This window comes from Thalassophryne amazonica, chromosome 4 (assembly GCF_902500255.1).
Source record: "Thalassophryne amazonica chromosome 4, fThaAma1.1, whole genome shotgun sequence".
In the NCBI taxonomy this organism is placed as follows: Eukaryota; Metazoa; Chordata; class Actinopteri; order Batrachoidiformes; family Batrachoididae; genus Thalassophryne; species Thalassophryne amazonica.
The window spans coordinates 88,425,342-88,444,880 of record NC_047106.1 but is presented as its reverse complement, the minus strand read 5'-3'; the positions used below and the strand labels follow the sequence as shown (position 1 = coordinate 88,444,880).

General features: G+C 40.8%; 2 protein-coding genes across 4 annotated transcripts in view; one reads left to right on the top strand and one right to left on the bottom strand.

Moving 5' to 3' along the window:
- supt5h (SPT5 homolog, DSIF elongation factor subunit) overlaps positions 1-9,697 on the top strand; it is an 84,897-nt gene extending 75,200 nt beyond the window's left edge. For all 3 annotated transcript variants that reach the window (XM_034168224.1, XM_034168223.1, XM_034168225.1), the window contains 2 exons: positions 401-496; positions 8,891-9,697. In XM_034168224.1, coding sequence (XP_034024115.1) covers positions 401-496; positions 8,891-9,031 — 237 coding nt within the window. In that variant the 3' untranslated portion in view covers positions 9,032-9,697. The remainder of the gene's footprint in view (positions 1-400; positions 497-8,890) is intronic.
- Positions 9,698-15,093: 5,396 nt separating this feature from the next.
- rnaset2l (ribonuclease T2, like) overlaps positions 15,094-19,539 on the bottom strand; it is a 79,792-nt gene continuing 75,346 nt past the window's right edge. The window contains exon 9 of the mRNA XM_034168228.1: positions 15,094-15,411. Within this exon, the coding sequence (XP_034024119.1) occupies positions 15,205-15,411 (207 nt within the window). The 3' untranslated portion in view covers positions 15,094-15,204. The remainder of the gene's footprint in view (positions 15,412-19,539) is intronic.

The following is a 19,539-nucleotide window of genomic DNA, read 5'->3' as shown; positions in this document are numbered from 1 at the left end:
ACTGAATTTACCCCAGGTGGACTTTAATTAAGTTGTAGAAATATCACAAGGATGATCAGTGGAAACAGGAAGCACCTGAGCTCAGTTTTGAGCTTCATGGCAAAGGCTGTGAATACTTGTGTAGGCGTGATTCCCCCCCCCCCTTTTTTTTTTCAATAAATTTGCAATAATCTTTTAAAAAATAAGTTTTTCACATTGTCATTATAGGGTATTGTGTGTAGAATTTTGAAGAAAAAATTAATTTCATCCATTTTGGAATATGGATGTAACATAAGTAAATAAATAACAATAAAAAGTAAAGCACTGTGAATACTTTCTGGATGCACTGTATTTACTTATTTCCTGCAAACACAAATACGTTTACAGATGTACATATTTTTTGGTCCATTTCTGTCTCTAGGGTGGAATGTGTTCAGTTTTCATGCAGGAGTCGGAGAAGGTGGTCAGCATCAGCAGTGACCATCTGGAACCTGTCACTCCCACTAAGAAGAACAAGGTACTGGTCTTGTTTGCCAAATGTTGTCTTTTTCTATCCATAAAATTCAAATTGTACACATGCAAAATTAATTTTAATAATTTAAAGATAGTGGTCCCCCGTTTATTGCGGGAGTTACGTTCTAAAAATAACTTGCAATAGGCGAAATCCACAAAGTAGTCAGCATTAGTTTTTACAATAATTATAGATGTTTTAAGGCTGTAAAACCCCTCACTACACACTTTATACACTTTTCTCAAACAGGCATTAACATTTTCTCACTTTTCTCTCTTGTGTAAACACTCTCTTTTCTTCTGGGCGAGAAGATTATAAACACACATGCAGAACACAATGTGCGTGCTCTCCCTTCGCTCACTGCCTCCGGGGGTACAGATGCGGGACCCGCAAAGAATCCAAGTCATGGCCACGGAGCTCTGCGGCTGTGGTTACCAAGACCATGCAGCGGCGCTCCGGGTTTTTCCGCAAGAAGTCTATCCTTGCGGGCTGCCGGAGCGCTCCGCATCAAAACAGCAAGTGTAGTCTCTGGACCTGTTGCCAGAGTTGGCCGCAGCTCCACACAGCAGATGGGGCGGTGTGAGTGGCCCGCTGCGGCACTTACCGAGCCCGCAGACTCAGTAAGCACATCGGAGGCAGTGAGAGCAATCGCGGTGATGCCGACCGGTGCCGCAACCAGCCCGCCTGATAACGACAAATAACACGCTGTTAAAAAAAATAAAGAAGCATGCAAAATTGCACTAAAAAAAATCTGCGAAACTGCGAGGCCCAAAAGGTGAACTGCGTTATAGCGAGGGACCACTGTATTTTATTTTAAACCTCCAGCAGAACCAGGCTCAGGGAGGGGCAGTCTTCTGCTGGGACTGGTTGGGGCTGAGGGAGAGAACCAGGAAAAAGACATGCTGTGGAGGGGAGCAGAGATCGATCACTAATGATTAAATGCAGAGTGGTGCATACAGAGCAAAAAGAGAAAGAAACACTCAGTGCATCATGGGAACCCCCCAGCAGTCTAAGTCTATAGCAGCATAACTAAGGGATGGTTCAGGGTCACCTGATCCAGCCCTAACTATAAGCTTTAGCAAAAAGGAAAGTTTTAAGCCTAATTTTAAAAGTAGAGAGGGTGTCTGTCTCCCTGATCTGAATTGGGAGCTGGTTCCACAGGAGAGGAGCCTGAAAGCTGAAGGCTCTGCCTCCCATTCTACTCTTACAAACCCTAGGAACTACAAGTAAGCCTGCAGTCTGAGAGCGAAGCCCTCTATTGGGGTGATATGGTACTACGAGGTCCCTAAGATAAGATGGGACCTGATTATTCAAAACCTTATAAGTAAGAAGAAGAATTTTAAATTCTATTCTGGAATTAACAGGAAGCCAATGAAGAGAGGCCAATATGGGTGAGATATGCTCTCTCCTTCTAGTCCCCGTTAGTACTCTAGCTGCAGCATTTTGAATTAACTGAAGGCTTTTCAGGGAACTTTTAGGACAACTTGATAATAATGAATTACAATAGTCCAGCCTAGAGGAAATAAATGCATGAATTAGTTTTTCAGCATCACTCTGAGACAAGACCTTTCTAATTTTAGCAATATTGCGCAAATGCAAAAAAGCAGTCCTACATATTTGCTTAATATGCACATTGAAGGACATATCCTGATCAAAAATGACTCCAAGATTTCTCACAGTATTACTAGAGGTCAGGGTAATGCCATCCAGAGTAAGGATCTGGTTAGACACCATGTTTCTAAGATTTGTGGGGCCAAGTACAATAACTTCAGTTTTATCTGAATTTAAAAGCAGGAAATTAGAGGTCATCCATGTCTTTATGTCTGTAAGACATTCCTGCAGTTTAATTAATTGGTGTGTGTCCTCTGGCTTCATGGATAGATAAAGCTGGGTATCATCTGCGTAACAATGAAAATTTAAGCAATGCTTTCTAATAATACTGCCTAAGGGAAGCATGTATAAAGTGAATAAAATTGGTCCTAGCACAGAACCTTGTGGAACTCCATAATTAACCTTAGTCTGTGAAGAAGACTCCCCATTTACATAAACAAATCTATTAGATAAATATGATTCAAACCACCGCAGCGCAGTGCCTTTAATACCTATGGCATGCTCTAATCTCTGTAATAAAATTTTATGGTCAACAGTATCAAAAGCAGCACTGAGGTCTAACAGGACAAGCACAGAGATGAGTCCACTGTCTGAGGCCATAAGAAGATCATTTGTAACCTTCACTAATGCTGTTTCTGTACTATGATGAATTCTAAAACTTGACTGAAACTCTTCAAATAGACCATTCCTCTGCAGATGATCAGTTAGCTGTTTTACAACTACTCTTTCAAGAATTTTTGAGAGAAAAGGAAGGTTGGAGATTGGCCTATAATTAGCTAAGATAGCTGGGTCAAGTGATGGCTTTTTAAGTAATGGTTTAATTACTGCCACCTTAAAAGCCTGTGGTACATAGCCAACTAATAAAGATATAATGATCATATTTAAGATTGAAGCATTAAATAATGGTAGGGCTTCCTTGAGCAACCTGGTAGGAATGGGGTCTAATAGACATGTTGATGGTTTGGATGAAGTAACTAATGAAAATAACTCAGACAGAACAATCTGAGAGAAAGAGTCTAACCAAATACCGGCATCACTGAAAGCAGCCAAAGATAACGATACGTCTTTGGGATGGTTATGAGTAATTTTTTCTCTAATAGTTAAAATTTTATTAGCAAAGAAAGTCATGAAGTCATTACTAGTTAAAGTTAAAGGAATACTCAGCTCAATAGAGCTCTGACTCTTTGTCAGCCTGGCTACAGTGCTGAAAAGAAACATGGGGTTGTTCTTATTTTCTTCAATTAGTGATGAGTAGTAAGATGTCTTAGCTTTACGGAGGGCTTTTTTATAGCGCAACAGACTCTTTTCCAGGCTAAGTGAAGATCTTCTAAATTAGTGAGACGCCATTTCCTCTCCAACTTACGGGTTATCTGCTTTAAGCTGCGAGTTTGTGAGTTATACCACGGAGTCAGGCACTTCTGATTTAAAGCTCTCTTTTTCAGAGGAGCTACAGCATCCAAAGTTGTCTTCAATGAGGATGTAAAACTATTGACGAGATACTCTATCTCACTTACAGAGTTTAGGTAGCTACTCTGCACTGTGTTGGTATATGGCATTAGAGAACATAAAGAAGGAATCCTATCCTTAAACCTAGTTACAGCGCTTTCTGAAAGACTTTTAGTGTAATGAAACCTATTCCCCACTGCTGGGTAGTCCATCAGAGTAAATGTAAATGTTATTAAGAAATGATCAGACAGAAGGGAGTTTTCAGGGAATACTGTTAAGTCTTCAATTTCCATACCAAAAGTCAGAACAAGATCTAAGATATGATTAAAGTGGTGGGTGGACTCATTTACATTTTGAGCAAAGCCAATTGAGTCTAATAATAGATTAAATGCAGTGTTGAGGCTGTCATTCTCAGCATCTGTGTGGATGTTAAAATCGCCCAATATAATTATCTTATCTGAGCTAAGCACTAAGTCAGACAAAAGGTCTGAAAATTCACAGAGAAACTCACAGTAACGACCAGGAGGACGATAGATAACAAATAAAACTGGTTTTTGGGACTTCCAATTTGGATGGACAAGACTAAGAGTCAAGCTTTCAAATGAATTAAAGCTCTGTCTGGGTTTTTGATTAATTAATAAGCTGGAATGGAAGATTGCTGCTAATCCTCCGCCTCGGCCCATGCTACGAGCGTTCTGGCAGTTAGTGTGACTCGGGGGTGTTGACTCATTTAAACTAACATATTCATCCTGCTGTAACCAGGTTTCTGTAAGGCAGAATAAATCAATATGTTGATCAATTATTATATCATTTACTAACAGGGACTTAGAAGAGAGAGACCTAATGTTTAATAGACCACATTTAACTGTTTTAGTCTATGGTGCAGTTGAAGGTGCTATATTATTTTTTCTTTTTGAATTTTTATGCTTAAATAGATTTTTGCTGGTTATTAGTGGTCTGGGAGCAGGCACCGTCTCTACGGGGATGGGGTAATGAGGGGATGGCAGGGGGTGAGAAGCTGCAGAGAGGTGTGTAAGACTACAACTCTGCTTCCTGGTCCCAACCCTGGATAGTCACGGTTTGGAGGATTTAAAATGAGAGCTGCTCCATCCAAAGTGGGATGGATGCCGTCTCTCCTAACAAGACCAGGTTTTCCCCAGAAGCTTAGCCAATTACACACACCAAAGTCAAAGGTGCTGCCACCGGGAGCAACTAGGGTATTAAGGACCTTGCCCAAGGGCCCTTACTGATTTTCCAGTCTGGCTGGATTTTGAACCGAGGATCCTGTGGTCTGAAGTCCAATGCTGAATCACTAGACAATCACCTACCCAAAGTGCACATTTTTTCTGCATTTAGATACATCCTCAAACTTTCAATCTGAGATAGATTTTCAAATTGAATCATCAGATTAATATAGTATCAACACAAATGAGCACATTTTAAATAAAGTAAACATAATTTTTATCCTGTCACATAAATATGTTGTATGCCTTTTCTACAAGCTAATATCAAGCCTCATTTATAAACAATGTGTACACACAAAAAATGTTAAATGCATTTCCCCACATATGAATTTAAATATTTTAAAGGAAGACTTTTGAGAATGTGTACACTTATGCTTTTTTAAACCACATTTTGCAGAACAAATGCAGGGGGAAGAACAATGAGGCATCATGTCATTGAACAAAAATGCAAAGTAGGCAGTGTCACAGGGCTTACATTTCTCACCAAAATATTTTTAATGTTCACACACACATTGATATGTGCATAATGGGGAAAATAGTAATAACAATTTTGTGTGTGTGTGTGTTTTATATATACACTCAACAAAAATATAAACGCAACACTTTTGGTTTTGCTCCCATTTTGTATGAGATGAACTCAAAGATCTAAAACTTTTTCCACATACACAATATCACCATTTCCCTCAAATATTGTTCACAAACCAGTCTAAATCTGTGATAGTGAGCACTTCTCCTTTGCTGAGATAATCCATCCCACCTCACAGGTGTGCCATACCAAGATGCTGATTAGACACCATGATTAGTGCACAGGTGTGCCTTAGACTGTCCACAATAAAAGGCCACTCTGAAAGGTGGAGGTTTTGTTTTATTGGGGGGGGGATACCAGTCAGTATCTGGTGTGACCACCATTTGCCTCATGCAGTGCAACACATCTCCTTCGCATAGAGTTGATCAGGTTGTCAATTGTGGCCTGTGGAATGTTGGTCCACTCCTCTTCATTGGTTGTGCGAAGTTGCTGGATATTGGCCGGAACTGGTACACACTGTCGTATACGCCGGTCCGGAGCATCCCAAACATGCTCAATGGGTGACATGTCCGGTGAGAATGCCGGCCATGCAAGAATTGGGACATTTTCAGCTTCCAAGAATTGTGTACATTTTCAGCTTCCAAGAATTGTGTACAGATCCTTGCAACATGGGGCTGTGCATTATCCTGCTGCAACATGAGGTGATGTTCTTGGATGTATGGCACAACAATGGGCCTCAGGATCTCGTCACGGTATCTCTGTGCATTCAAAATGCCATCAATAAAATGCACCTGTGTTCTTCGTCCATAAAAGACGCCTGCCCATACCATAACCCCACCGCCACCATGGGCCACTCGATCCACAACACTGACATCAGAAAACCGCTCACCCACACGACGCCACACACGCTGTCTGCCATCTGCCCTGAACAGTGTGAACCGGGATTCATCCGTGAAGAGAACACCTCTCCAACGTGCCAAACACCAGCGAATGTGAGCATTTGCCCACTCAAGTCGGTTACGACGACGAACTGGAGTCAGGTCGAGACCCCGATGAGGACGACGAGCATGCAGATGAGCTTCCCTGAGACGGTTTCTGACAGTTTGTGCAGAAATTCTTTGGCTATGCAAACCGATTGTTTCAGCAGCTGTCCGAGTGACTGGTCTCAGACGATCTTGGAGGTGAACATGCTGGATGTGGAGGTCCTGGGCTGGTGTGGTTACACGTGGTCTGCGGTTGTGAGGCTGGTTGGATGTACTGCCAAATTCTCTGAAACGCCTTTGGAGACGGCTTATGGTAGAGAAATGAACATTCAATACACGAGCAACAGCTCTGGTTGACATTCCTGCTATCAGCATGCCAATTGCACGCTCCCTCAAATCTTGCGACATCTGTGGCATTGTGCTGTGTGATAAAACTGCACCTTTCAGAGTGGCCTTTTATTGTGGGCAGTCTAAGGCACACCTGTGCACGAATCATGGTGTCTAATCAGCATCTTGATATGGTACACCTGTGAGGTGGGATGGATTATCTCAGCAAAGGAGAAGTGCTCACTATCACAGATTTAGACTGGTTTGTGAACAGTATTTGAGGGAAATGGTGATATTGTGTATGTGGGAAAAAGTTTTAGATCTTTGAGTTCATCTCATACAAAATGGGAGCAAAACCAAGTGTTGCGTTTATATTTTGGTTGAGTGTGTGTGTGTGTATATATATATATATATATATATATATATGTGTGTATATATATATATATGTATATATATATATATACACGAGGTCTGTTAGAAAAATATCCGACCTTTTTTTTGTTTTGTTTTTTTTGTTTGTTTTTTTTAAAAGAGTTGCAGCAAAATTCATGCCAAAGGCTTCGGCACGAAGCTGCTGACAGAGCAAAAGCGCCTTCGTGTTGAAGTCTCACAGGACATGCCGGGACATGCCCACCTCTTCCACAATTTCTCGGATAGTCACACGACTGAAAAGCCACCGAAAGCCGTCTGAATCATCCGAATGGTGGAAGAGGTGGGCATCATTTTTCGGAGTCACAACATGTCCTGTGAGACTTCAACACGGAGGCGCTTTTGCTCTGTCAGCAGCTTCGTTCCGAAGCCTTCGGCATGAATTTCGCTGCAACTCTTTTCATGGCCAAATCTTCTGTCACAGTGGAATGTGCCGAAAAAGTGCTGATGTCCACCTCTTCCGCAATTTCTCGGATAGTCACACGACGGTCCCGAATCACCACAGCTTTCACTTTGGAAATGATCTGGTCATTTCAGCATGTTGATGGCTGACCGGAGCACGGCCGCGCTCTCCACCGTTGTGCGGACGTCTTTAAACCGGTTGTACCACTCCTTAATCTGTGTGATGCCCATAGGATCGTCAACGAAAGCCGTCTGAATAATCCGAATGGTTTCCACCTGGCTGTCGCCCAGTTTCTGGCAAAATTTGATGCAGTCGCGCTGCTGCAGTCGTTCCGCCATTTTCCTTGCAAAGAAAATCCAACGAGAGACTCCACTCATCCTCACACAAAGGCTGCTTACAAGCAAATGACGCAATCGACAGGCGTGAAAAAATTCACGCATATGCACGAAGGTTCAAGGTTGGCTCATGCATATGCATATATATATATATATATATATATATATAGATAGATATATACACACACACCATAGATAGGTATGTGTGAGAGACAGACTGACAAACTGCAGTGTCAATAAGTGAAAATTAACTTTTTGCCAAACCTATTGATTACATTTTTTGGTGATTGTTGGTGTTTGATTGTTGGTGCTGTGGTCACAGCCATACACTGTGCATGAGCTGGTCATTTCCAATCCCATTCATTGGTGTTCATAATTCCACAACTGAGACCCCCAAATCAAACATTTCTTGTTTCCAATGTCTTTTCCATTTCATACTCTGTAAAATTGTCTTCTGATTTTTTTTACTCAGTTTTACTTTTTTAGCTTAGTTTTAGAACCGTTCTCCTGCTGCAGGACTCAGAACTATCCCCCAGCGCTTGCAGCACGGCTGTGGGAAAAGTTCACCTGCAGCGAGCCCTGCAGGTGTGAGTGTTGTAGGGGAGACAGGGGCCATTGTCCCCCCGACAAATTTTTTAATTTATAACTCCCTGAAACACTACTGCCTGCATTTTGAGGGCCAAGTTTTGTGAAGTACTTTAATATGTTGCATAAATAGACAATCAGATATCGATTCTAAATCTTAAGAATGGGAATCAAATCAATTCTTGAAATTTTAATCGATACCCAGCCCTATCCATGACCACTGAGTTATAGAACAGAGAGCCATACATTTTATAGCTGGTGAAGAGAATGTCTTGGCAATTTGCGTTAGGACCTCCTTTGTCTGTGGTGTTGCCAATAATTATGTTTCTGAAAACACCATCTCTAAACTGCTAAACAGAATTGGAATCATTTTCCAGGTTTATCAGCAACTGCTCTTCTTGAGAAAGACGATGCTTCATTTTCACTGCTGTCTAGTGGCATCTTGAAATAAAATGGCAGTCATCATCAAAAAGGTTGATTCAAAGCTGATTTAAGACTCCTGTCTATTTAGGTAAAAGTGATTCTGGGAGAAGACCGTGAGGCAACGGGGATTCTGCTCAGTATTGATGGTGATGACGGCATTGTTCGTATGAAGCTAGAAGACCAGCTCAAGATCCTCAATCTGAGGTTCCTCGGATGCCTGGAGCAATGAGAGACAGACAGACCTGTACACTGAATCATAAACTCAGAGGTTTTCGCTGTAGAGACACTTCTTTTTAAAAGAAGAAAAAATAAAATAGAAACAGCAAAAATTCAACATTGTGTTTTAAGACTGAAACATAGGCCGAGGTGTTGGGATTTTTGCTGTTATGACTTCTTGCACCAACACGAACATTATGCATTAGGCGCCACAGACCTGAATACTTCGGCAGTTTCATATCTTTGGGATGATTTATCTGTTTGTAACAGAAGAAGCGTCCAGCGGCTGCTCGGCTAAAACATTTGACGTGTTCTTGTCGGCTGGAAATTTGGTATTTGTCTGCAATCATGACTTCAAATGGAAGTTTGAAGGGACAATCACCCACTATGTTGGTGTGTTGGAGGGCTTTAAAAAGAAGTATACATTTTCCTTGTCTGCTTCCATTCATAAAATGGCCTCTTTCTCATTCTGTACAGTAATCTGTGTGCTTCACTTTTTCCCCCATCACAGAATTCAATAGTCCACAAGCTCTCATTTCTTCTTTTATTTTATTTTCTTGATTAGTTTTTTCTTACCAGTAGTCTGAGTTTGTTCTTAGTGCTTTCTTGATGTGCATCAGTTTGAGAGCAAGAAAATTCTGAGAAATTTTAAGTCTTGTCAATAAACTGTGAAGCAGTTTATTTGTGGTTCTGCAGAGTGACATCAATCCAACATTTCCCCATTTTTATGAAGAACTACCAGTGGCAAAATTTGAGTTCAGTTTGAATAGAAAGCAGAAACTTGTATTGATCTGTCTTTTGTTTAAAGAACATGTTGCATGCTTTTTAACATCCCAGTTAGCAACACATCAGCAAGTGCTCATAATTGTAAGTCTCCCTGTGCACATGTGCTCATAATTTGTGGTTTCTGATGTTTTTTTATTCCTCTCCCGAAGTGAGGTAATAGGTGCATTTCCGGAAAAACGGCTCACGGCATTTCTCTGCGTGTGACGTAGTTAATAGCAAAACAGAAACATCCCAGACAGAGAAACAAATGCAGTAATGTCTGATAACGAAGCTTCAGAGCTTTTTTTTTTTTTTTTTTTTTAAAGCAGTGGCTCAGATTTACAGAGGAAACAATACACTTCACCCCAAAACGCTTAACTTTTTCAGTCTGTTGGATTTTGGAACTTAAAGTGTCATGACGCTGCTGTTTGTGTCACTGCTGCTGAGATCATGGACATGCCTGGACACGCACATGTATGTCTCGTATTGGAGAAACTCAGAAGATGCTATTTTCAGGAGGAGATAATGGGCTCTCTAATTTGCCACAATCCTGACAGAGTTTGAGTTAAAGGCAGAGCTGCGATCAGACATTATGCGCACGTGATCAGAACCTGAGAACAAGTGGACTTGGACATTATTTGCTGGCCGAGTGGAACCGGAAAATTATCTCTGGCTGTGGATCCGTGAAGATGAGGACCGTTCCATGGCTGGTGACCGCAATTGCAATCATGTGCAGGAGCCATGCGTGAGGGCTTCTTTTGTTGTGGACTAATTTGGAAATCTTTACACTGGGGTGAGTGGAATGTTACCTCCCCAATTTTTTGCTTTGTGTTCTTTTCAGTGGAGTTTTCAATGAAAGTATGGTATAGGTGTGTGCACGCACAGCAGCTGTTTTAACCCACAATTTAGACAGACTTCTGGATGAATTTGAACAATATATAGTTAGTATTAAGCTTGTAGACTCTTTCAAATGTCAAAACTGTCAATCTCTATAAGGAACTTTTTAAAAGAGAATGTTGAATAATCCCTTAAACAGTTGACATGCGGGTTAAACTGGATGTTAACGCTGTTTCAACCTGCATGTCGGCTGTTTATTGCCGCTTAATGGACGTGGAATGTCTCCGTGATGACAGATACATATATTAGATTTTTCACAGTTACATACAACACTTACTAGAGTTTTTAACAGGCTTTGTTTATGACTAATTCCCACAGGTGCACAAAACCTTCTCACAGCTGCTGCTTTTACCGTGACTACATCAAAATGAACAGTTATCACTTAAAAACGAGTCATCGTAACATGACATCACACTTGTGTAAACTTTGGAGTTAATCTGTGCCTCAGTTCTTAACGCTATCAGCTACATTCTGTTGAAGTGCACACTGGGATGCTTCCAGTAACTACATCACTTATCAGAAACACCCGAGTACTCAAGAGTACTTTGTTTTCGAATGTCTCCGTAGCTGTTTGATGCAAATGCCTTATACTTTGACACCGGTCAGGGAAGCACTCAAAGTAATCCCGGTGGACCATTGGATGGTCACTAACAGCCTAAATCTAAGTTAGAATTTCAGTGCAACATGTCCTTTAAGATAAAAGAAAACATTTGCTCTACGAAGTACTTTAAATAATAAAAATCTAACAATTTGGATAGTGACACTGTGATTTTGCTTACATGCGCTACAGATATGGAGTTGAACTGAGACGATCTAGATGTGCTCACAATGATGTGTTCAAAGGCAAAATTACCAAAGTTGTCACTGTTCACAGACGTACGGTTGCCAAGAAAGTGCATCGTGCTGCAGCTCGACACAACACATGCAAATAAAGCGTCTATCAGTGTGACAATACATATGCTGCAACATCTGATAACCAAATAAAAGCATGCTGCATATTCTCACAACCAAATTTAAAATATGTTGCAAAATTTGTATAAACAGAATGCAAAAACCTGCTGCAATGTTTTAGGAGGAAACAAAAAAACAGTGCAAATAAGAACAAATGACAAGGAAAATATTTCCATGGATGTTGGTGAGCATGGCTGGGACCCCCACCAGTCAGAGGTCACATTAACTACAACAGACGGAGCTAAAGTGATCGGCTGCCAATCATTTTGAATCATAGTGGGTGTGCAGCAACAAGAGACAATCTGTCGCTATGCCGCCCCCTAGGTGCAGCCAAAATACAGAAATCAATTTTGTGAAAATGCGAAGCAATGAAACATGTCGACTGCCAATCCGAATGATGGCAGCATGACATACGTTTATTGTTGATTATAGTTATTTACAGTTGTGTTCAAAATAATAGAGTGAGTAAAACCTACAACTTTCATTTCCACACACGCAAAAACATTGGGAACACTGCACATTCTATTCCAAATCAAACATGAAGAAAAATGTATCAAGTTATTACTTTACAGAAAATGAACAAAATGTAATAGGCTGTTCAAAAAAATATGTCTGCATTTTTCTTTCTGTGGCCCTTATTTAAGAATGGACACCGTTTGATTAAAAAGTTGATGAGAGGGGAAAACGTGAAGAATTGGAGAAAATGACAGCTAAAATGATCACAAAAGCTTTCAAATAGCAACCAAAACCAGGACATGGAAGAAAATCGCCATTCAAATGGATCCAAGAACAGCCGAGACTCAGCCAATGATCAGCTCCAGGGTGATCAAAGAAGGTCTAGTACCTGAGTCCTCTAAGCCCCTTTCACACCGGGCCTGCTTCGAGTTGCTTCATGGAGCATCATGAGGACGCTATGTTGATGCAACCTAGTGCCGAGATGATGCAGCTAAACGCCACAACACTGAGGGATGCAAAGGGCGACGCGAAACTGACAGCAAAAATTAAACATTTAATTTTTTTATGTATCGAGCACTGGACGCAGAAAGGAAGTTTTCTTGCAAGTTGAGGCAACGTAATGGTACTTAATGTGACTGGATGCCTGCTGTGGATGCCTGCTGTGCTCCATAAAGCCTTAAAGCCAGAAAGTTGCCATTTGAAATGACTTTAGTTTTGTGTCATGTCTGTGATCTGCTTTTTTTCTACAAAATTAAACAACTGAATGAACATCCGCCGAGGCTGGTGATTCCATAATTTTTGCCAGGGGTTGTATAATGTAAACAGCTCTGGTCATGTGACAAATTGCACTACACACTTGATATTGCACGTACTTCATTCAAACCCTTCCATGTCTGAATTTTTTGCTCTACATGTACTGATGAGTCACTGACATTTTTGAAGTCTTAACTGTCAATTTTTTTCCGGTCACAATTGTGACCGATGGGTTGAAATGGGTTAAGATTGGAGGAGATATTTTACTGCATAGGCCTACATTTGGACCCAGGCATTGCACAAGTCTGCATATGCTTTAATTAGGATACTGTTCAACGCTTGAGAGCCAACAGAGTAAACCAATCCAACATTGTGATGACATTGTAAGTTAGGGTTGCCAACCGTCCCTTGAAAAACGGAATCGTCCCTTATTTGGAAATAAAAGTGTGCGTTCCGTATTGACCTGAAACGGGACGCAGTTTGTCCCGTATTTCTGTGAGAATCAAAAAGTCTGTAAAATGTCAATGGAATTGACTGGCGCTTTATATGGAAACTTACGGTAAATTTGATCCCAGCCTCTCTCCTGCTTTTCACCAATGAGCTGACAGACACGAGTTGACAATAAAGAATCACTCTTATCTCATTGGTCGAGGGACATCTGCTCGCAAGAAGATACCGACGTCATGAGCCGACGACGGTCGCTGGACGACAATAACAAAGCAGCATGGCTGATATCGATACAGACACCGACACTGGCACTGCAGATATGCCTACGGACAGCAATGTCTGTAACGTCGTTACTACTCCTCCTAAAAAAAACAAAACAAAAAAGAATGCAAAAATACAGGGGCGAATGAGAAAAGGAAAATGGCTGGGTGGAAAAGGTGCGCGACAACAGTATTGTTTACTTTTCAGACTTTATTTTTTGCACTTTTTATTACACTAAATGTGTAAATGTGCACTGTTATATTGTTTTGGATGATGCAAATTTTCTATTTTTTTTTTTTTGTTAATTTTTTTTTTTTAATTTATACAATTTAAGTTAAGAGCAGGGGTGGTGGCCAAGTGGTTAATGTGCTTGGTTTTAGTTCGGAAGGTTCTGGGTTCAAATCCCACCCCTGCCACATTTCTCCATGTAATGTGGAGTTGCGTCAGGAAGGGCATCCAGCGTAAAACCTGTGCCAATTCAACATGCAGATCCACCTTGGATTTGCTGTGGCGACCCCAAGTGCAAACAAGGGAGCAGCCGAAGGGACTTACTTTTACAATTTAAGTTAAGCAATAACACTACAGAGATTTATTTTTAAAGAAGACAGAATGCTCATATTGAAATTGTGATTGAAAATTTATTTTGCACTAAAAATAAATTGCTAAATAATAATTTGTTTTCCATGTGTTCATATCAGAACAAATGCATGTATGCATCTACCTAAATTCAGGGTCAAGTCAACAGTAGGTAAGTCCCTTCGGCTGCTCCCTTGTTTGCACTTGGGGTCGCCACAGCAAATCCAAGGTGGATCTGCATGTTGAATTGGCACAAGGTTTACACAAGTTTTACGCCGGATGCCCTTCCTGACGCAACTCCACATTAGATGGAGAAATGTGGCAGGGGTGGGATTTGAACCCGGAACCTTCTGAACTGAAACCAAGCGCATTAACCACTTGTCCACCACCTCTGCTCGTCAAGTCAGTCAAATGGTTAAAAATCGTTTCACACAGACGCTGGGAAGGGTGAAGGCAATGGTCAGTCGGCCGGTCGGCCCTGGCGGTGAGGTGTCCCTTATTTATTTTTCAGAGAGTTGGCAACCCTATTGTAAGTTCACATTTTCATCACAAAACTACCCCATGAAGCGAAGACAAATCTAAACATGCTCTAAAATGCCTGTGAAAACGTGTGCTTGGAATATAAATATAACAGCACGCATTTATCACACTGTTACAATCGAGTTCCTGAACGTAAGATGATGTTTTACAGCCAAACCAAATAGCCAATCATGATAGACACCTTCTAGCCCATCAGAGGCGAAAAGGGTGGAACCTTCCCCTACCATACTATGTTTGGCAAATTTGCTGCTGGGACACGGCTCAGTGCCACCGCGGCCTCCAGTTCTCATATATAACCTCTTTGGAATGAACTTTGCCAGTCAATGACCTTTGGTCTAATTGTTTCATTAAGAAATAAAAATAGTCAAGTTCTGTGCAGCTTTTTTAAATGATGTAGAGATGTCAAGCTTTTCTACTGAATTCCTGCACTCATATGTCTGAATACAGTCCCAGTGTTGCATGTGAAACATTCACGTGCTTACATTGTTATTCATAGAGCACAGAGGGGGCTCTGCGCTGAAAGTGTTGACCGCGGTGTTGTTAGCCACAGGGCTGGTGCGGCGCCTCATGGTTAATCGGGAAATAGTAAAATGGGATCTGAGGTGGGCAAGGGTGACCGGGAAAGGTGCTCCTTGCACTTCGATGCTCCTCTGCTAAATTCCTCTCATCATCCTGGTGGTGGTGATCACAGCCAATGCTCAGGTTGGGAGACAAACGAATTTTCACCTGAAACCAGACTTCTCGACCCTGTGGGACAACAGACAAAAAAATGTAACCGACTTCCTGATGAAGGGATCCTGATAAAATACTGCTATGACATTTCAAGAGTATGGAAATACAGCAGGTTGTCAATTCTTTGAGAATTTGGGTGCACATAGTTTGTCCCTGGCTGAAGAGGGTTCTACTCATTAGCGATGCCGCTGGATGTATCTAATTGTGCATGTCAACAATGAATGAATGAATGAATATTTAATTCGGTGAAAGCTGAAACATACCATTCAATGAGGTGAAACTCAAACATTCATTATTTATATATATGTGTGTGTGTGTGTCCTGGTAGTCAGAAGGCTACAAATACCTCACACTAGTTTGATAATGATTGGCAGGTACATTGGGGTTATGGATGGGAAAGAGTGATTTGATTGATTAGTGTCAGAGGTCAGGGTCAAATTTCTGACTAATATATAGGAAAAGGGCAAATTTTATGTAAATGACTTCCAATATTTTATTCTTCTTGATCTTGACTAAGTCCATGTCACATTTTCTCGACGTTTGACACTGGAAGGTAGATACTGTGTTTCTGTGCACTTCTTTGTTCGTTATTTTTGTCCCACACAAACTGCATTTGACCTTTTATTCAAATCAACATTCCAAAGTTGTTCTTCAAAGCACAAGGGGAGGAGCAGGACAGTTTTAAAAAGGTTACATAGCAAATATTTATTGGCAAAATAAAAGGCTACTACCATAAGATAAGTTGCATCCAGAAAGTATTCACAACACTTCACTTTTTCAACATTTTCTTATGTTACAGCCTTATTCCAGAATGGGGTAAATTCACTTTCCCCCTCAAACGTCTACTCACAACACTCCATAATGATAACGTTTTTTTTTTTTTTCTTCAAATAAATACATTTTTAAATTTTAGTATTTTCTTTCATTTTTAAATTTTTTTTGCAAATTTATTAAAAATAAAAAAAACATAAATCACATGTACATAAGTATTCAAACCCTTTGTTCATTACTTTGTTGATGCACCCTTGGCAGCAATTACAGCCTCGTCTTCTTGAATATGATTTCCCCCCTGGCCTTTAACCTCCCTGTCTCCCTTCCCGCCTTTCCTAATTACGTCCCCCGCCCATTTTGAAAGGTATTTACCTTTGAAACTGTACACACGACAGTAAATATAAACAAAACATATTCCTGTTTCATTGGGACTTTTTTTGTAACAACTGAATATTTACAAAGCAAGCATGAAAAATTGACATTACTATTTCATAATTTGGCATGTAAAATGTATCAATGTCTTCAAATATGCATATATAATATGCATATGCAATATTAGGACACTGTTTATAGCTGCAAATTGTGGGTAATACACCAGAAGAAGTCCAAGTGATCTCTCTCGGTAGTCGGCCACAATGGTTTGAATTCTGCAGGTGATGTCCCGGTACACTTGGCATTGTCGGGGCAGTCTCACTGATCTGTATATAACACTGGATAGCTCATTATTTTTTGAAGCAAATCAGCCGCCATATTACCACTCACATGTACCGCTCCTGACCGGTCTTTTCTTCCAATCTTTAACCAGAGGCACACAACTTTATTCTTTGTGATTTTGCAAAAAAAAAAAAAAAAAAAATGCCTTCATGTGCAACTATAAGTTGTGCAAATAGTCAGTTCAAAGGCTGTGGACGAACATTTCACCTATGAGTATGAATGAAATGAAAAGTAATGAACAATAATTTGAAGGCTTCTATCCCTTATTCCAGCATGTAGGCATAGATAATCATCATCATCATCATAATAATGCAAGCGAAACAATGCACAGTGGCATGAAGCTCGCTCATGGTACAATGAGTCCCAAACAGGAAGTGCCAAATTTGGAGTCCACAGTGAAACAGGAAATGTAAAATGTTGAAAACTTCTTGGCATGGGTGGAGTTAGAGCAGAGGCCAGGGTTGTGCTGGACTCCCCTGAAATCTGATTGGACACAGATAATTGACATGTCACGGCACATGAAAAAAACAAAGCTACATTTTGAAACTGTTGACACACATTGACTGCTAGGTCCCTCCTGTCCAGTAGTTGGCAATGTGTAAAACAAGAAGTTCTAATCCACCTTATTAGAAGAAGAAAAATCTTTGACCCAGATTTGAACCTGAATACGTCGTTTGAACTGTGGACTCCTAATGACACCAAAGTTATATCGGTGAGTAAACTGTATTTTATGCCAGAAATGAGTTGCAGGTTGTTAAAAGTGGCATTTCTCCTTGAATTCGGGTTTCCCTTTAAATAAATAGATATGAACTTTATTGATCCTGAAGGAAATTACATTTGGCCCACTGCTCACAAACACATCAGTCACACACCTAATAAATTACTAAATATAATAACATTACATTAAAAACAGTCTGTCAGTTGTAAAACATATAAAGTTATACAAACATAAAAGACAGGACTCTCTTGCTAGGTCAGAGTATTGTGCAATCTAATGGCACGAGGCACAAAGGACTTCCTCAGACTGTTTTGCAGCACTGGGACAGCAGTCTGCTGCTGAACATGCACCTCCTCTCTCTGAAAGCCTCGTGTAGAGGGTGTTAGGCATTATTCCTTGCATTCCAGTGATTGCGACTTGCTTAATGTCCCCAAAATTCGTACTGAGTTAGGTAAGCATTCCTTCATGTACTTCGCACCTGCTGCCTGGAACTCACTACAGAGAACTTTGAACTTGAGGGAAGTAACTTCTCTTGGAACATTTTAAAACATTATGAGGGACATAGTATCTGCCTCATATCGTTCTTGTTCCTGCTTATGAGGCCCCATATTAACTCTGTGATGTGACCAGATTGTATTTGTCTGTTTTATTGTTGTCTGATTCTATGTTCTCCTCTTGAAACTTTGTTTTTACGCTGCTTTCTTGGCCAGGCTTCCCTTGGAAAAGAGATCTTTGTATCTCAATGGGATCGACCTGGTTAAATAAAGTTTTAATAAAAAAAAAAAAAAATTGTTCATAATTGCCTTAAACCGGGACAGAGGCCTCTGCTCAACCACCTCTTGCCTGCAGTCCAGACCTGTCACCCATTGAAAATGTGTGGCACATTATGAAGCACAAAATATGACAACGAATATGAGATCCCGAACTGTTGAACACCTGGAGTCGTGCATCAAGCAAGAATGGGAAAGAATTCCACCTACAAAGCTTCAACAATTAGTGTCCACAGTTCCCAAACGCTTATTGAGTGTTGTTAGAAGGAAATGTGATGTAACACAGTGGTAAACATACCACAGTCACAGCTTTTTTGAAACGTGTTGCAGGCATCCATTTCAAAATGAGCAAATATTTGCACAAAAACAATAAAGTTTATCGGTTTGAACATTAAATATCTTGTCTTTGTGGTGTATTCAATTGAATGTAAGTTGAAGAGCATTTGCAAATCGTTGTATTCTGTTTTTATTTACCTTTCACACAACATCCCAACTTCACTGGAAGTGGGGTTGTTGATGGCTCAGAATGCTTTCTGCAGCTCGTTAGGCACGCGCCTGAATGGCTGAAGCTGTGGCGGTCCTGTGTGATTCAGGAAGTGGTTACATCCATTTTGAATGGCCAATTTGCAGAGAAAATGATTAATCCTGCATGGCACAATCCGGTGGAAGTGGTACATTTGGCTGTATTCCCTCTGCCATTGTACCGAAGTGAACTTCTTCAGTGAAACGAGGTGAGTGTGCACATGCTGAGGAGGGAGGGACAGAGGGGGGCGTTGAGCCTGGTGACACGAGCAGGAAGAACTAGACACGAAGGTATCCGACTGGTTTTTAAGAGCGGACTGTGGGGCTTATATTGGTCGGAGTTTTATTGATCCTACAGCTGCTACAGACATTTGATTTTTTTTTTTCTTCCTTTTTCTGAATACATAATGTATTGACTACTGTTAGGATAGACAGATCATTTCACCCAGCATAACAAAAAGTGTTTCTGAACAGTTACCTCCCCTAGCTTTAATAATCACATTATTCCCTTTGATCACTTTGGGTGTAGAGAGTCAGTCTCAGATGAGCTGCTGTGGTCCCAAATGATGCATGCACAGTGGAGGCAGGACAGCCCAATGTTTGGTGGGGGGGGTACCGTTCGGTCTGCGACACCGGCTCCCAACTGCT